The sequence below is a fragment of the Perognathus longimembris genome, chromosome 27, assembly GCF_023159225.1.
Source record: "Perognathus longimembris pacificus isolate PPM17 chromosome 27, ASM2315922v1, whole genome shotgun sequence".
NCBI classification, from domain to species: Eukaryota; Metazoa; Chordata; class Mammalia; order Rodentia; family Heteromyidae; genus Perognathus; species Perognathus longimembris.
Window position 1 is genome coordinate 8,342,478 of NC_063187.1, and position 17,234 is coordinate 8,359,711.

Genomic DNA, 17,234 nt, shown 5'->3' on the forward strand with positions numbered 1-17,234 from the left:
CCTAAGGTTTCACCCCCGCCCTGTGCCAGGGAGAGGGGAGAAGAGTACTTGGCCTGGCTTCCTGCCCCTACCTCCCTGAAGAATACTTATTCTGCCTCTCATCCCAAAAGTGGTAGTGGGCAGCTGGATGTCGCCTGCCACCTGGGCAGGACACGGAGGGAAGGCTGGAGGCTCCGTGCCTGCCTTTCCTTAGCAAATTCTGGAAGCAGCACAGGAGAAAGGTCACCCCCCTCTCTCCGCTCTACACCAAGCTTCCTAGAGGAGCCACAGGTAGGGAATCAGGTACCCTACTCCCCAAGACCCCAGAAGATCTAACTTTCCGTCCACCCATCTGTCCACCGGTCTATCCGTCCATCTTTCCATCCATCCAGGAACTCCACCAAAGCCCTTGTTCCAAGCGTAGCACAAAGCTGCAGGCGGATGAGTTCCCTCTGGAGGAGGGGGAGGAGGAGGGCAAGCCATGGCTGGTATTCCACAGACCCTGTCACCAGCACCAACCCCCAGGGGGCTGGTGGCCACGCCGGATGCAGCTTGAGTGTGTACAGGTCCTGATTTGCCAGCTGCATGGGCGCGTGGCGTGAGGAAAGCTGAAAGCACGGAGGTAGAAATGCTCACTCACCCAGAAAAGGGTGGTTCGGTCCTTGGAGAGGGGATCCTGCCCTCTCCACCGAGCCAAGAAGAGGGGAACAGGGTTAGGGAGGCCCTGGAAAGCGGCTCCCTCCAAAGAGAGCGGCCGGGCAGCAGCCAGGGGTCCCCACGCTGCCCTCTGGGAATTCATGGCTGTAGATCCACGCAGGGAAGGGAAGGAAGGTGGTGGCGTGTGGGGTGGTGGGGGGTTGCATGGGACACGAGCAGATGTGAGGGAGGTCACTGCGCCTTCACCCACACAGTGGGCCCCGGCACAGGACACCCCCCCCCCAACCCCCGGCCCAAGGCCAGCACCCTGCCTGGAGGCCAGCACCACAATGGATGGGAACACGTGTGGACCGGGGAAGCCGGGGCGGCGCCGTGCGGCCCCTCGGCGGACGTGGAGTGGGCTTTGAGGGTTCGCTGCCCACCTCCCCACCACCTCTTGTGGGTCAGGGTGCGGAGGGGGGCAGGGGGCCCTGGCCTCATGGAGTCTCTTCGTCCACACGCCTGGCCGGTCCGGATGCAGCGAGCGATCGAGCGAGCGCCGGGCCTCGCGCGGCCCAGGCGAGGGAGGTCCGCGCCGGGCCACTTCCGGTTCCGGTGAGCCGCGGCCCCTCAGTTCTGGGAGGCCACGGCCAGGGTGTTGACGTAGCCCTGGGGGCCCCCCTCGTGCTCGGGGGCGCCGTGGCCGGGCTGGGGGCCTCCCGGGGGCGGCGGGGCGGAGGGCGGGGCCCCGCCGCCGCCCCGGGCCCGGCCCGGGGAGGCCCGTCCGGGCGAGGCCCGCGGCCCCGGGTCCCCGCAGCCCTCCAGGGCCTCCAGGCCGCGGCAGCCCAGGAAGAAGAGGTTCTTGAGCATGAAGATGGAGAGGGGCTGCCGGTAGCCGGCCAGCAGGAGGCCGCGCAGCGCCAGCAGGGGCGCGTCCACCAGGCAGCCGCCCAGCAGGCGCAGCAGGCGGGCGCCGGCGCGGGGCGGCGCCGCGGGGCCCCGCGCGCCCAGCTCGTACAGCCAGAGCACGGGCGAGGCCAGCGTGAGGAAGTAGCCGGCCAGGAGCAGGTGGCGCAGGTGCGCGGGCAGCGGCGCGCGGCCGTCCAGCACCAGCTCCAGCAGCGAGAGGCTGTCCAGCAGGTCCAGGCAGGTGCCCAGGAAGCAGCCGGCGGCGCGGTGCCGCTGCGGGCGCAGGAGCAGCGGCCCGGCCGAGCCCGCGCCCGCCCCGCCGACGGCGCGCACCAGGCCGTAGAGCAGCGGCGCCGACAGCGCCAGCGTCAGGCGGAAGCCGGTGGTGCCGAGGGGCGCGCGCAGCTCCACCAGGTCCAAGATGGAGGTGCCCAGGATGAGCACCACCTTGGGGGTGAAGGCGATGGCGTAGATGAGCCAGGCCAGGTAAGCGAAGGCGAACTCGCCCGCCGCCGCGGGGCCGCCGTCGGGGCCGCCCCCCGGGCCGCCGCGCCCCGCGCGCCCCGCCGCCGCCGCCCCCGCCTTGGCCCCGGCGGCGCCCGCCGGCAGGTGCAGGGGCGCGGGCGGCGGCGCGTGGTGGTGGGGCGGCGGGGGCGGGCCGGGCGCGCCGCCCCGACGGCGGCCCCGGCTGTTCTTGGCGAAGAAGATGGCCCAGCCCGCCGCCACCACCAGGTCGGTGGCGATCCAGGAGCACCAGTAGAGGTCGGTGACGGCGATGAGGTACAGGTCCAGCAGGCCGCCCTGCGCCAGCAGCAGCGCCACCGACAGCGCCTGGTAGACCCGCCGGCACGCGGGCCCCGGGCCGCAGCCGCGCCGCCGACCCCCGCGCCCGGGCCGCGCCGGGCGCCCGCAGCAGCCGCAGCCGCCGCCGCCGCCCCGGGAGGCGCCGCCCGCGTGCGCCCCGGGGCCCCCGACGGCCCCGCCGAGGTCCGCGGCCGTCATGCCGCCGCGGGAGGCGGGCGTGGAGGCCGGCGCGGAGGGCGAGCTGGAGGCCGGCGAGGCGGCGGCGGCGGCGCCCGGAGCCGCGGGGCCCGCGAGCGCGGCGGCGGCGCCCGGCACCAGCGGCCGGCGGATGCTGCCGCTGTCGTCGTCGTCCTCCCGCTCGGCGCCCGTGCTGCTGCCCGGGGAGCCGGCGCTGCTGTCGCCCGAGCCGCCCCGGAGGAACCGGGGCTGCAGCCGCGCGGCGGCGGGGGCCGGCGGGGCCGGGGCGCACGCGGATGACAGCGGGCGCGGGCGGCCGGGCGCGGGGCGCATTGTCCTCCGAGGGGCTCGGGGCGCCGCCCGCGGCTCGCGCTCCGCCACCCCCGGCGGGCGGGCGGACGGGCGGGGCGGCGCGGGGCCCGGCTGCCGCCCCCTCCCCAGCTGCCCCGGCGGGCGGCGGGCGGCGGGCGGCGAGATCCCGACTGGAGCCGGGGTCCTGGGCGGGCCGAGCCCCGGGTGGCCGCGCGCGGGGTGGGCGCGAGCGGGGCCGAGCGCGGGTGGGCGCCGGGCGGAGGCGGGGCGGGGGGGTGGGGGGCGGCGCGAGCGGGGCGAGCCCGGCGGGCGGGAGCGGGGCTGGCGGCGCGGAAACCAGGACTGGATTCGTGGGGGAGAGGAGGGGAGACGACGAGGAGGAGGAAAGCCTGGCTGGGTGGATCCGCGCGCGGGAGGAGGGGCGCGCGGCGAGGCAGAGCTGGAGCCCGGCGGCCGTGGGCCTGGGGCGGGCTGTGGATGGGCCTTGGTGGGGGGGGGGGCCTGGGGAGGGCTATGGATGGGCCTTGGTGGGGGGGTCCTGGGGAGGGCTATGGATGGGCCTTGGTGGGGGGGGGGCCTGGGGCGGGCTGTGGATGGGCCTTGGTGGGGAGGGGCGGGGTCTGGGGAGGGCTGTGGATGGGCCTTGGTGGGGGGGTCCTGGGGAGGGCTATGGATGGGCCTTGGTGGGGGGGGGGCCTGGGGCGGGCTGTGGATGGGCCTTGGTGGGGAGGGGCGTGGGTCTGGGGAGGGCTGTGGATGGGCCTTGGTGGGGGGGCGTGGGTCTGGGGAGGGCTATGGATGGGCCTTGGTGGGGGGGGGGGCGTGGGTCTGGGGAGGGCTGTGGATGGGCCTTGGTGGGGGGGGCGTGGGCCTGGGGAGGGCTATGGATGGGCCTTGGGAGGGCTAGGGGGAAGGGGCTGTGGGCCCGGGGAGGGCTAAGGGTCTGGGGGTGTGAGGCGGCTGGGGCCCCTGATGGCAGGGTGGACAGAAGGTTCTCCACTATCCTGGCGGAACCACCCCTGGGGTATGGGCTGGGGGCCCTGCCAAGCCTCGGTGTAGACCAGGCCTGGGTGTGGACGTCCTCTGAGCACTAGGCAGCAGGAAGGGTTCAGGCTTCTACACCTGGCCTGCCAGCCAGCACCAATGGCGGGCTACAACTGGGCAGCCATATGCCAGAGCCCTTCCCAGGGACGAAGTCCAAGTCGCCATGGCCATGCCAGTCCCTGAGCCTGGTGCTAGGCCTGAGATTGAAGAAGCAGAGCAAGTCCTTGGTAGGAGCAAAGTAGATGAGCCGCATGGCAATGAAGGGGTGAGCTCGCCCAGCGGGGAGCCTGTATAGTGTTCACCACCGTGACCCTGTGAAAACTCGGTGTGCAAGGGCAAGCCCAGGGCCGGGACCGCAATCAGCTTCTCCAAGACAAGTTTCCTTTCCGGTCCTCAGGAGATGGGTGCTAACAGTTCCTTGTTAGAAAATGAATGGCACCAACAAAGGAAATCAAAGCAGAAAAAGAGGGGGCAGACCGGAAGGGAGGACAGAGCCGGAATGCCAGGCTGCTCTGCTTGGCAAAGGCTGGCGAGCAAGTTTGAGGAAGAGTGGGAAGAGGTGAGGAGAGCCTCAAGCTAGATCCCTTCTCTCCTTCCCCTGTGAGAAAGTGACTGGGCCTTTGGACCCAAGAACTAGAAGCAAAGCAAGGAGAATGTGTGAGCTTCCTACCTCCAGCCCCCCGGAAGCCCGGGCAGGGGACCGGGCTCCAGCACAGCCCACCCTAGCAGCAGGAAGCACTGGGGAACTGACAGGATTGTGTTCAAAAAAACCCAACTATTACAGCAGAGATATTTTAGAATTCCACCCCCCAGGCAGCATTGGTTGCCACAGCAACCTAGGCACTGCTTCCTCACACACCCACTGCCCCGCCTCCCGCTGCCAGAAGGGGCATTCTCAGGTGGAGAGGAGACACTGTTGAGATGGCAAAGCAGTGACTGCAGAGACCCAAGAAGTTGGAATTTGAGGCGTTCAGCACCACCTGCCCACACCAAAAGAGGGAGGGAGGGAGGGAGGGAGGGAGGCTGGCTGGGAATATAGCTTAGTGGTAGAGAGCTCGCCTAGCGTGCAATGAAGCCCTGGGTTCGAGTCCTCAGTACCACATACACAGAAAAAGCTGGAAGTGGTGCAGTGGGTGAAGTGGTAGAGTGCCAGCCTCGAGCAAAAGCAGCTCAGGGACAGAGCCCAGTGTACCCTATTCAAATGGAAGGAATCCCGTTCTATTAAAACACAAAAATGCCTCCTCTTCCTGCAGTTGAGGATTGAGCAAATGAAAGGGGTTGGCGTGAATTCACACTCTGCTGTGAGCCCCTGAAGCCCAGTGCTGGCCCTGCCCCACAACACCCATCTGTGGAAGTCACAGTTGCACCCAGCCTGGAATAGCTTGTGATATCTTTAGGAAACCCAGACACCTACAAGAAAGGACCCCAGAGACCACACACCTGCCTGGGGGTGGGGGGGGGGGCGGAGAGGGGGAGACAGGCTCAGAGAGGCAGTGGCCTTGACACCTGGGGGCTGGGCCCTTCCTACTGTGACTTTGGACCCATTATCACCCACCGGCTGACAGCTACCCTGGCAGGCCTCAGTATGTCTGAAGGCTCACGCCTACCACTTAGCTACTGCGGAAGCTGCCAGCCCAGCCAGGAAAGTCTGTGAGGCTGGTCTCCAATGAACCGTGGAGGTATGGCACTAGCAGTAAAGCGCTAGCCCTCTGTGAAAAAGTCAGGCAAAGGTACAAAGCCCTGAGTTCAAGCCCCAGTACCAACAGACAAAACTAAAAGAAAAAAGACATCAAGCCAGGACTGGGCTGAGGCTTAGAGACAGAGGCCTTCCCTGGCTTGAGGGCCCTGGTTCCAAACCCAGCAGCTCAGTACCTTCTGGGCACCTTCCCAGTATGCACGCTCTACCCTTCCTTACAGACAGAGACCCAGTTCTGCCTGGGCAGACTTGCCCTCACTGCTGAAGGGGCCTGGGTGACCCCGAAGGCAGGCACCCAAACAAACTGGGCATTCAGTAGCTTCTAAAAGGTCTCAGAGGGAACCAGCTGTGTGCGCCGCTTTCTTTGCCCTCTCCTCTCTCCTCAGAATGCCAGAGACCTTCACAGTAGAGCTGAGCATCCAGAGGACCCGCACGATGAGGCTCGGCTTCTTGGGAGGAAAGGGTGGTGGTGGCTCATGTTTTCCGAGGCACTTGGCAGAGGAAGCAGCTCACCTCACGGCCATGGAGAAAGAGGAGGAGAGCTGCAGTCATAATGTCTTCTCCTAGGACGTGCCCAATGACTTAACCTCCTCCCACTAGGCCCTACTGCCTAGGTTCCACAAGACTTTGGGGGAGACCCTAGACCCAAACCAGCGCAAACACCCCAAGGGGGGTGGGGCGAGAACCTGGTCCCCCAGAGGGCCCTGAAATGCCTGCCCTGAGAACGCTAACTGACCCGACCTGGACATCCTAGTCACTCAGTTACCTCGCACACAATCCTGTGACACAGACAGACATGGACTTCACAGCACAGCCCGGGTGGGGGCTGGGGGAACAGGAGGAGGGACACAGGCTCCACGAGCTGAAATGCTGCAAATCCCTGTGCCTCCAGGGAGATTGCCATCACCCACCCTCTGCTCCCCGTGGAACTTTTGAGTACATGCCGCACAAGAGATAGCACAATTAATATTTATTAGGATCATTTTAATTTAAAAAAATAAGCCCCAGGGGCTGGGGATATGGCCTAGTGGCAAGAGTGCTTGCCTCGTATACATGAAGCCCAGGGTCCGATTCCCCAGCACCACATATACGGAAAACGGCCAGAAGGGGCGCTGTGGCTCAAGTGGCGGAGTGCTAGCCTTGAGCAAAAAGAAGCCAGGGACAGTGCTCAGGCCCCGAGTCCAAGGCCCAGGACTGGCAAAAAAAAAATTTTTTTAATTAAATTAAAAAAAATAAGCCCCAGCATCCCTGGGCAATAAACTATAGTAAAAACTAGCACATTAGGTGACACACCTTGCTGTCATGCAGTGGTTGCTTCAGTGAGAGCCAAGTCTCCAGAAGCCTCCACATGATTCCAGGCTGCTTCCCTTTTCAGAAGTCCCTACTGAAAGGAGGAAACTGAGGCACAGAGGTAAAGGGACTGGCAAGAGGGCAGACTGCACGGAGAGGTGCGTGGCAATTTCACCTCCATGGGTCTGCGCGAGTGCTGCCCTTGGCTGTTCCTGGCCAGAGCGCCAGGCTGTGACTCTGAGTCCTGGGCGAGGGAGTCTGGCGGACAGGGTTCCCCCTGTGGTTTGGGCCTCTCCTGCCCCAGCGCCCACTCGCTACCCAGCCCAGCCCTCCCGGTGGAAGACCAGCTGCACCGCCTCGCTGATGTCCTTCACAACGTGCGACGCCTCCATGAGCCCCAGACTGAAGCCAAAGTCCCTGTGCCCGTGGAACGGAGGCTCCACGCCCTCGGCGCCCGCATGCAGCTCAGCGGACCCTACGTCCTGGGGACTGTACACACCAGTGCACACCAGAATGGAGGTGCAGCTCTGGGTGGCCGAGGGCTGCTGCTTCCGCAGGCCACGGGCCTCTGGCTCTTGTGCCCTGCCATGCTTCGCCATCTGCAGGTGCTGGTGGAAGAGGTTGGCACCGTACACGTCAGACATAGGGTTGTCACTGCAAAGAGGAGAGCCAGGCTCAGTGTCACAGGCAGAGAATGGAGGTCAGTTGTGGGGAAAGATAGGTGACAGAGGGTAAGGGGGCCGAGGAGGGAAGGGGACTGTGAGAGGAGTGTAAGGACAGGAGGAGGGGCAAGGGTGAGGAGAGGCCAAGGGCCTTACCCCACGGCGTAGAGATTCCGGATGGGGGCGGCCCAGCCCCGCCTCTCCGCCTGCTGCCTGATCAGGTCCTCTGCATACTGGTAAGTAAGGATGCTGGGCTTGCCCATCAGGCCCTCGTATCTCAGCTCCTTGCCCGTCACTTTCCGGTAGATGGTTTCCAGGCAAAGCAGAAAGGTGCCGTGGCCAAACCTGCTCCCAAAGAGCCCTCAGTGACCTGGCCTTCTAAGCCACCTGCCACTCACTGGGCAGTCCCCATCCTTCCCAGCCCCGGGCCCTGGAGCAGTGGACCACAGTTAAATTACTCACAGGAAAAGCAAACATTACTCAGCAGTCTTCTAGCATAGAAACCGCTTTTCACAATTAACTTTCAGAAAAATCCTAGTTACAGCAACTCAGGAGAGTGAGTCAGGATTATGAATCGGTGGCCAACTTAGACTATCAAATAAAAAAAAAAGTGCTGGTGGCTCACGCTACTCAGGAGGCTAAGATCTGAGGATGGCAGTTCAAAGCCAGCCTCAACAGGAAAGTCTGTGAGACTTTTTTTTTTTTTTTTGATCAGTGGTGGGGCTGAACTCAGGGCCTGGACACTATCCCTGAGCACTCAACATTAGTGCTCTACCACTTTGAGCCACAGAGCCATTTCTGCGTTTCTGGTGGTTAACTGGAGATAAGAGATAAAAATACAGCATTTCCTGCCCAGGCTGGCTTTGAACTAGGAGCCTCAGATTTCAGCCTCCTCAGTAACTAGGATTACAGGTGTGAGCCACAGGTGCACTGCTTGAGACTCTTATCTCCAATTAACCATCAGAAAACTGGAAGTGGTGCTGTGGCTCAAAGTGGTAGAGCACTAGCCTTGCATGAAAGAGCTCAGGGACAGTGCCTAGGACCTCAGTTCAAGTCCCATGACCGACCCCCCCCCCCAAAAAAAAACAACACCACCAAAACCGTGGTAAAAGAGAACGCCTGTCTCCTTGAGATCACTGACTCACATGAACCAAGGCACTCTGGGGCCCTGACCCTGTTCTCTCTATCTCTCTTTCTTTTTTAATCAGCAAGTCAATGTATTAAAAACATCTGACTTAGGCAAAAAATATGGAATGCTTCACGAATTTGTGTGTCATCTTTGCGCAGGGGCCATGCTAATCATTATTCTCTGCCTCGTTCCAGTTTCAGTGCATGTGCTGCCGAAGTGAGCACCTGACCCTGTTCTCTTGACCAGGCGCTCCCAGAGCAAGGTGAGAGGACCCAAGGCTCGGCAAGCTTCTCAGCAGACAGACCCGAACAGCGTGGCGTGGCTGTCCACTGGCCTTGAGGTAAGGACAGAGGAGACCCTCACAGCCGAGTGGCGGAGGAGGCCTGCTCGGTATCCACATGCCTCGTCCACTGGGTGTCAGTACACGGGTCTACAGCACAATAGTGAAGGCTTTCCCTGCCCTGCATCTCAAGTCAATGCTAACAATTGATGGGGCCAGCAGCACAGGCCAGAGGACAGGAAGGAACAGTGGGTGAATAATGTACATTGATACAACTCAACAACAAGCACGGCTTCTACCAGAGGAGCATTTTCTATGAAGATTATAAGGATGGAGCGCCCAAAATCAACTAAAGGGCGTGGCCCTTAGACTCGCTCCCAGCCAAGTGGGCTCCAGCCGCCAAGTGTGGAATAACAGGCGGGAAGCTGCCCGCACATCCCAGGCCTCACCTGGGCATCTTGGCTTCTGCCATCCACAAGAGATCCATGTTGCTGGCCAGCACCGGGAGGTGGGGGTAGGGGACCCGTGCCTGGTCAGCTCCTGGGCTCCCATTGCTGAGGAGGACATCCATGATGAGCTGCAGGCTCGTCTCCCAGCGGACTGGCTCCCCAAGGAGAAGCACCCCTTAAAAGCAAAGGCACCGGAGTGAGGTGTGCAGGGACACGGGCAAGAGTGTGGCTCCCTGAACTGGCCCTGACCAACACAGTCACCAGTACACCCTGGGAGAACAGAGCAAGAAGCACCCACTACACCTGGGAGTACAGAGCAAGGAGCACCCTAAGAGCTCCATCTTCACTGTGTCCACTGGTAGTTCAGACAGGCCAAAAACTGAAAGCCGCAAGTCCCAGCTGCTTCCTCCTATCCGTTGGGGCTCGGTCCCCCAGACTCGGCCTCCCCTGTTTACCACTAAATCCTAGGGACTGGTACAGCCCGTGGGCAGAGGACTCAGCCTCCCTCTTTCACCAGTGTTGTCCCTGAGCTTTTTTGCTCAAGGCTAGTGTCCTACCACCTGGGCCACAACTCCACTTCTGGCTTTTTGGTGATGGATTAGAGAGAAGAGTCTCATGGACTTCCTTGCCCAGGTTGGCTTTGAATTGTGATCCTCAGATCTCAGCCTCCTGAGTACTTAGTACCTTTCTACTCTATGGGTTCCTAGCTTCCCATTTTTCTTTTTTTTTTTTTTTTTTTTTGGCCAGTCCTGGGCCTTGGACTCAGGGCCTGAGCACTGTCCCTGGCTTCTTCCCGCTCAAGGCTAGCACTCTGCCACTTGAGCCACAGCGCCGCTTCTGGCCATTTTCTGTATATGTGGTGCTGGGGAATCGAACCTAGGGCCTCGTGTATCCGAGGCAGGCACTCTTGCCACTAGGCTATATCCCCAGCCCCCCTAGCTTCCCATTTTTCTGAGAGTGGGGTGTGCAAAGGAAGATAAGCAACCAGTGTAGCAGAAGTAGTGACGAGACCCATGGCCAGAACTCAGGCACCTAGTTGTGCAATGCCCCCCCTCCCTTGCTACTCAAGCAGACTGCAGGCAGTCACACTAAAACAGCCTGGAAGGAGAAAGAAACTAAGACCCCAGGCCCACGAGGGAACGGGGAGGATCTCTTTTACCTTCAATGGCCGGGAAGTCATTCCTCGGAAGGGGCTGCCAAGAGACAAAGAAGAGGCCCATCAGTGACAAGGTCACGGTCCAGTTCTGGAGCCTGTCTCCACAGGTGGACGGGAGCAAAAACAAAGCACACCCAGGCCAGAGACTATCCCCATCCTTGGCGCCCGCCAAGGAAAAGCTTACAGGAAGGAGATCCTCAAAAGAAGGGTAAAAGACAATGACCAGATCGGTCCACTGCAAGATGAGGGACACCGCAAGTGAAGTCAGCCAGGAAAAGGGCAGGAGGCTGTCTTTCTCCAGCCAGGATAGAAAGCAAGATGTCATACCAGCAAAGAGAGGCTCTAGGCCAGTTGGCTAAAGGGAAAGGCGGTCTATGAAGAAATAGGAACACCAGGCCCTGTCACCATGTCAGTTTGAGAGGCAGGACCTGCACCTTACCTTCCATTCTTCCCTGGCCATTGCAATGTTGGCTCAGCCACCCAACGGCTATCCTGAGATCTGTTCCCACTCTGTTTTCTAGCTTGCCACAGGATTTGCATGCTTCTAAAAGAAAACTCCCGCCTTCCACTAGAGCAGCCATTGGAGCACCAACCCATGGCCGTGACCGCAGCAAGGGCCACAAAGTGACCGAGAATGTGGGGGAATCGCCACCTCGGGGGCCCCACCAAGCTTGCCAAGCTCATGCAGGACACCGTCCGTGAGGTGTCTGGCTGTGCATTGTGCAGGCGGCGTGCCGGGGAGCTATCAAGGCTTCCGAGGACAAACGGGCCCTCGAATACATCAAGAAAAGGGTGAAGGGCTGGGAATATGGCCTAGTGGCAAGAGTGCTTGCCTCACATACATGAAGCCCTGAGTTCGATTCCCCAGCACCACATATATAGAAAACGGCCAGAAGTGGCGCTGTGGCTCAAGTGGCAGAGTGCTAGCCTTGAGCGGGAAGAAGCCAGGGACAGTGCTCAGGCCCTGAGTCCAAGCCCCATGACTGGCCAAAAAAAAACAAACAAGAAAAGGGTGAAGATGCACACCTGTGCTAAGAGAGACCCGAGCAGGGTGCTGGCTGCCAGGAGGAAGGCTGCCACCAAGGACTAAGGCCCCGCGGCCCCCAAATAAACCTCTGTCCCCCTCAAAAAAAGGAGACTCTTGGGGCTGGGGATATAGCCTAGTGGCAAGAGTGCCTGCCTCGGATACACGAGGCCCTAGGTTCGATTCCCCAGCACCACATATACAGAAAACGGCCAGAAGCGGCGCTGTGGCTCAAGTGGCAGAGTGCTAGCCTTGAGCAGGAAGACGCCAGGGACAGTGCTCAGGCCCTGAGTCCAAGGCCCAGGACTGGCCCAAAAAAAAAAAGGAGACTCTCCAAGAAGATGTACTCTGTAACTAGAATACTCTGGAAGGGCTGACGGTATCTAAATAAACATAGTAAGTCTATTTACAAGCATATTTCATCAAATTCTGAGGGTGGTCTGATTTAATAAGCAAGTTACATGACTGATATAAAGTTAACACGCTCCACAGAAACCACAGGAAAGAAATCATGGGCTGAGGTGATGCTCAGCAGCAGAGCACTGCCTAACATGTCCAGGTGCAAGTCCCAGAATTACAGAGATCAAGCTGCTTCACAGATGAGCTAAACCTAGAAGGCTGCTTGTTTTGTTTATGCCAGTCCTGGGCACTGTCCCTGAGCTTTTCTGCGCTAGGTTAGTGCTCTCCCACTTGAGCCACAGCTCTACTTCCAGCTGTTTGTGGTTCATCAGTCTCACAGACTTCCTGCCCAGGCTGCAATCCTCAGGTCTCAGCCCCCTGAGTAGCTAAAATTACAGTGTGAGCCACCAGTGCCTGACCAACACAACTGCTTGTCACAAGGGCAACTCTGTATGGAGCACACTGCAGAAGCAGCAATGAGATAATGCATCCTAAGCAACACCGGGAAAGTCAGCCAGTCAACACTAACAGCTGGAAGAGATGCTCTGGCTCTGAGAGGCAGAAGAGCAAGGGCTTCAACCACTGCTCTTCTGGGCCCTTCCTATCTAGCCAGGGAAGAGTCCTGGAGCAGCTGCACCCCTGCAGGGAGCTCCAAGCAAAGCCAGATCACAGCTCTCGGCAGGAGGGCGACGAGGGGGCTGGAGGTCAGTGGCACCCAGAGACCGGGTATGTGAGACGGGGAATGGATTACCGTGGTCTTTGGCCGCCTTGCCAGGTCCACCATGTCCAGCACTGGGAAGGCCTTCCGAAGCTCATCCACCGTCACCACGTCCTGGAAGCCTAGTCTGCATGGAGCATGGTCAAGAAAGTACAGTTGGACAGGACTGGGAGATGGAGTAAGGGGCCCATGCCGGGCCCCGATCACGCCAGGCATCAAGCAGGAACTCTAAGTCCTGCAGGGGTCAGCAGCCAGTCTGTGACCATATAGACAGACTGGACACAAGGACCCCTGAACAACTCAGCAGCCAGCAGGCCTGTGCCAGGCTGGACCCTGGTACTCAAGGAGCTTACAGCATGCTTAGACCATGCCCCAAACAGTGCTGCTATTAACAGCTCTGTCCCAGTGCTGGGAGCTCAGCAGTCACAGAGAAGTTAGAACTAAAACCTTGCCCAATTCAGCAAGGGAGGGGAGGTCGCACAGACAGTCAAGGTGGCTCCGGCCTTTTCTCCTCTAAGACCTGCTTCCATCTGTCTACCCCCGACTCTAGCCTGACATCTTCACTGGACAGGATTTCAGGTGATGTTCACAATGTTTCCCCAAAATGACTCCATCTGATCCACCAGCAGCAGCAAAGCTCACATTGATTCACTCTACGGTCCCTTCCCCAGCCCACTTTCCCTGTTCTCTAATTCCCCACAACTCCGTCCCAACCTCCTACCTGTGCCGTCTGCCAGGGAAGCCTGAACAAGGCTCCCGAGGGTACAGCCGGACCCTCCGTGATGTTCTAGGACACGCCCACCCCAGGGCCAGTCCCTTCCTCGCAGGACCTGTGACAATTAGAATCTTTCTTTTTTGTTCCCCTCCAGTCCTTGGGCTTGAACTCCTGGCCAAGTGAGGGAGGCCCCTGTCCTGCCCCTCCCTCTCTAACCAGAGCAAGAAGACAAAAGGATACGCTCGGGCAATTTCCACCAGAGGCCCCTGGCCAGACACCAGCATCCGCTTGTTGTGGAACTGCGAGAAGAGCTTCATGGGGCTGTGAGAGAGAATGACTTGGTCTGGATCCACCTGGAGGGACAGCCGAGAAAGAGAGGGGAAGGCGGAGAGAAGGGAACAGAGAAGCAGCAGGCTCCTTTCATCTATGGTGGTTCATTCCTACACGCCTAGCTACTCAGGAGGCTGAGAATCTGAGGATTGAGGTTCAGAAAAGTCCAGGAGACTCATTTCCCAATAGCCACCAAAAAGCTGGAAGCAGAGCTGTGGCTCAAGTGGCATAGCACCAGCCTTGAGCAAAAAAAGCTATGGAATAGTGCCTAGGCCCTGAGTTCAAGTCCCAGATCTGGCACCACAAAATAGAAAAGAAAACCGAAACTTCAGGTTGTTTTTCCCTAAGAACTAGAAGATTCCCACTGACCCAAGGCTTATCAATGAGACTACACCCTGACCCAGTAAGGAAAGGCTGTAGAAGTAGTTTGGGGTATCAGTACTTCTTACCTTAAATCTCAGCAGGGCTGACAGTTCCTGGGCTTTGCTGTGTTGTAAGATGTTTCCAGCATTGGTGACAAAAACCACGGGTACCCGGAGCTGCCCCTGCGGGTTCAGCAGCCTTGCAAAGGCATCCAATGCAGCGGGGATGACCTTGTGGCCCCGGACCAGCACACCATCGACGTCCAACAGAAACCCAAAGGTGGGGGTGCTCTGCAGAGGGAAGAGAGGAGACGGCCACCATGAGGCAAGAAGCAGAGGAAAAGAAGGAAAAAGAAACAAGACAGAGGGGCTCGTACTCAACTTGCCCAGAGAAATGACATCAGAAATAACAAAATGCTAGAGTGGCAGAGCACCAGCCTTGACTGAAAAGGCCAGGCAAAAGCTTAAGGCTCTGCTCAAGTCTAGTAACCGCACAAACCCCTCACACACACACACAATGGGGGAGAGCAAACGAAGGGGTGACATTGTCCAAGACCATTGTACTTATAACCTGACTTGTGGAACTGTAACCCCTTTATAAAACCCCTTAATTGTAACAAAAATTTTTATTTATTTTTTTTGGCCAGTCCTAGGCCGTGAACTCAGGGTCTGAGCACTGTCCCTGGCTTCTTTTTTGCTCAAGGCTAGCACTCTGCCACCTGAGCCACAGCGCCACTTCTGGCCATTTTCTGTATATGTGGTGCTGAGGAATCGAACCCAGGGCCTCATGTATATGAGGCAGGCACTCTTGCCACTAGGCCATATCCCCAGCCCAACTGTAACAAATTTTAAGTAGGGAAAAAAGAAAATTGCCCAAGCACCCACGACTCACACCTGTAATCCTAACTGCTCAGGAGGCTGGGGGGCTGGGGAATATAGCCTAGTGGCAAGAGAGCTTGCCTCCCATACATGAAGCCCTAGGTTCGATTCCCCAGCACCACGTATACAGAAAACGGCCAGAAGGGGCGCTGTGGCTCAGGTGGCAGAGTGCTAGCCTTGAGCAAAAAGAAGCCAGGGACAGTGCTCAGGCCCTGAGTCCAAGGCCCAGGACTGGCCAAAAAAAAAAAAAGCCAACCTGGGCAAGCAAGTCTGTGAGATTCTTCTCTCCAATAAACTGCTCAGAAAAAGCCAGAAGTGGCGCTGTGGCTCAAGTGGTAGAGCGCTAGCCTTGAGCAAAAAGAGGCTCAGGGACAGAGTCCAGGCCCTAAGTTCGAGCCCCAGAACTCACAAAAAAAGTCATTTCTGACCACGGGAAAGCCAGGGAACAGCCAGAGAGAAACTCACCAGACCCCTCACTCCAAATAGGAAATGCCCACACAAACAGTGCCAAAGGTTCTGTGCCCCAGCCTGTTTTGCCCTGCCCAGGAGGCTGTACTGGGCACCAAGCCAGGCACTGTAACAAAGGGACTTTTATTTATTCTTTGTACCAAAGTTCTGAGGAGGTGTCTTTATCTCCAAATGGCATTACCTAGCAAAAACAATGGGTAAGGAAACATAGTAATGGCTAGTGAGAAATAAACCAGTAAAAACCAACTTCGGGGTAGGAGCACCTGCCTCGCATGCTTGTGGCTCTGGTTACATCTTCAGCACCTCAAGAAAGAAAAAAGGTGCTGGGCACCCGTGGGTCACACCTGTAGTCCTAGCGACGCCGGGAGCTAAGTTCGAAGCCCGGGGAGCTCGGGATCGAGCGAGCCCGGGCGCATTTCCGGCCTTGGGAACCGCCAACACCTGACTCCAGGCCGCAGCCGCACCTGCGCGGAGCCCCGGGCCCGCCCACCTCCCGTGCCGCGCTCCCCCGGGCGCCCGGTCAGCCGCCCCACCCGGCGCCCACGGCCCACGGCGCGGCGCCGCCGTCCCGCCCTCGGCTCCGTCCGCGACCCCAGGCCGCCCGTGCGCGCCAGTCACAACCGCAGTGTCCCCGTGAAGAGCCGAGGAGGGAGAAGACCGCGCCCCGCCGGAGAGGTGAGCACGTGGGGGCCGGCCCGAAGGCGCGAGCGGCTGGACGGCGCGGAGGACGCGGCCTCCGGGAGGCGGGACGCCCGGCGGACCCTCCCCGGCCCCCCGCCGCCCCGAGCCCCGCCCCGCGGAGCACGTGCGCCCTCACCTCCGCGCGGCCCGGGGCGTAGCCCCTGCGGGGCCCTCCCAGGCTCCGGAGCCCGGCTGCCGAGCGCGCCGTCCGCCCGCGGAGCCCGCGGAGCCCGCGCCCCGCGCGGAGCGCCGCCGATCCCACGAGCGCAGCCATCGGTCGCCGGCCGCGCGCGCGCAGACTGCACGGCCCGCCCCACCCCCTCCTCCCGGCCGGCCCCGCCCCTCCGCTCGGCCAATCGGAGGGCGTCGGCGCGCGAGGTCTCTCGGGAGTTGTAGTCCGGCGGTGGGAGGAGCGCTCCGGGGGACCGGGGTCTGCCGGCCGCCCCGCGCCCGGCGTGCGCCCGTCCGCGGGGAGCCGGCGCGTCTGCCGGTGCGCCGGCCGTCCTCCGTCCCGGCTCCAGAGCCCGCAGTCGCGGCTCGGGGGTGTGCGGTGGGCGCGAGTTCCGCCCCGCGCCGGCGTCGCGCCGCACCGCACTCCATTATATTATGTTATGTTGTTGTATTTATCACAGTGCGCTAGGCACGTGTTCTAGCACGTCGAGGGGCGGCCTGCAGCCTGGCCCGGCCGCGCCCCCCCGGGTGCCCAAACCGCGCTTCCCGACGCCCCACCGTGGCCTTTGAAACCGGGTTCTCGCCCGGGCTTCCAGGGGGGCTGGGCGGGGCGGGGCGGGGACGCCCGCGCCCCACCCTCGGTCCTCCCGGGACCGGGTGCTGGCTGGGCGACCGGGGCGGGACCCCTCGGAGGGGGCGGGTCCGGGGGCTCGAACCCCAGGCCCGAGGCGCCGTCCCCGAGCGCCGCCCCGCGGCCGGCGCTCCACCCGGCGCGCCCCAAGGTGGGAACCGGAGTTCGAGCCCCGGGCCCGCCCGCGGAGCGCCCCCCCGGGGCGTCCACGCAGACGCCCGCCCGCCCCGCGCGTGGCGCCCCGGCCCGTGCGCACGGCCGCGGGCCGAGCCGGACAGCGCCGCTTCCGGCGGGAGGGCAGGGGCGGCCGGGGGGGGGGGGGCCGGGCACCCC

General features: G+C 61.0%; 2 protein-coding genes and 1 non-coding gene across 3 annotated transcripts; all 3 read right to left on the minus strand.

The window, feature by feature from the left end:
• Nucleotides 1-1,245: 1,245 nt before the first annotated feature.
• Tmem121b (transmembrane protein 121B) lies at nt 1,246-2,838 on the minus strand. The gene has a single exon (XM_048335249.1). The coding sequence runs from the start codon at nt 2,836-2,838 to the stop codon at nt 1,246-1,248; it is 1,593 nt and encodes a 530-aa protein (XP_048191206.1).
• Nucleotides 2,839-6,801: 3,963 nt separating this feature from the next.
• On the minus strand, nt 6,802-16,373 carry Hdhd5 (haloacid dehalogenase like hydrolase domain containing 5). The gene is made up of 8 exons (XM_048335138.1): nt 16,236-16,373; nt 14,159-14,362; nt 13,620-13,732; nt 12,698-12,791; nt 10,527-10,560; nt 9,368-9,542; nt 7,666-7,854; nt 6,802-7,501 (listed from the first exon to the last, which is right to left on the minus strand). The coding sequence occupies exons 1-8, from the start codon at nt 16,371-16,373 to the stop codon at nt 7,162-7,164; spliced, it is 1,287 nt and encodes a 428-aa protein (XP_048191095.1). The 3' UTR covers nt 6,802-7,161.
• Nucleotides 8,752-8,862, minus strand: LOC125342932. The gene has a single exon (XR_007209279.1). It is a non-coding gene; the product is annotated as a U6 spliceosomal RNA (small nuclear RNA).
• Nucleotides 16,374-17,234: the final 861 nt, after the last annotated feature.

What these genes read in the sequence shown, in the direction of transcription:
- Tmem121b (XM_048335249.1), bottom strand. Translation starts at nt 2,838, where the DNA reads ATGCGCCCCGCGCCCGGCCGCCCGCGCCCGCTGTCATCCGCGTGCGCC.
- Hdhd5 (XM_048335138.1), bottom strand. Translation starts at nt 16,373, where the DNA reads ATGGCTGCGCTCGTGGGATCGGCGGCGCTCCGCGCGGGGCGCGGGCTC. An exon ending in TGACTTCCCGGCCATTGAAG is followed by an intron (nt 9,543 to 10,526) that starts GTAAAAGAGATC and finishes TTTGCTTTTAAG; the next exon opens with GGGTGCTTCTCCTTGGGGAG. An exon ending in GCAGAAGCCAAGATGCCCAG is followed by an intron (nt 7,855 to 9,367) that starts GTGAGGCCTGGG and finishes CTTTGGGAGCAG; the next exon opens with GTTTGGCCACGGCACCTTTC.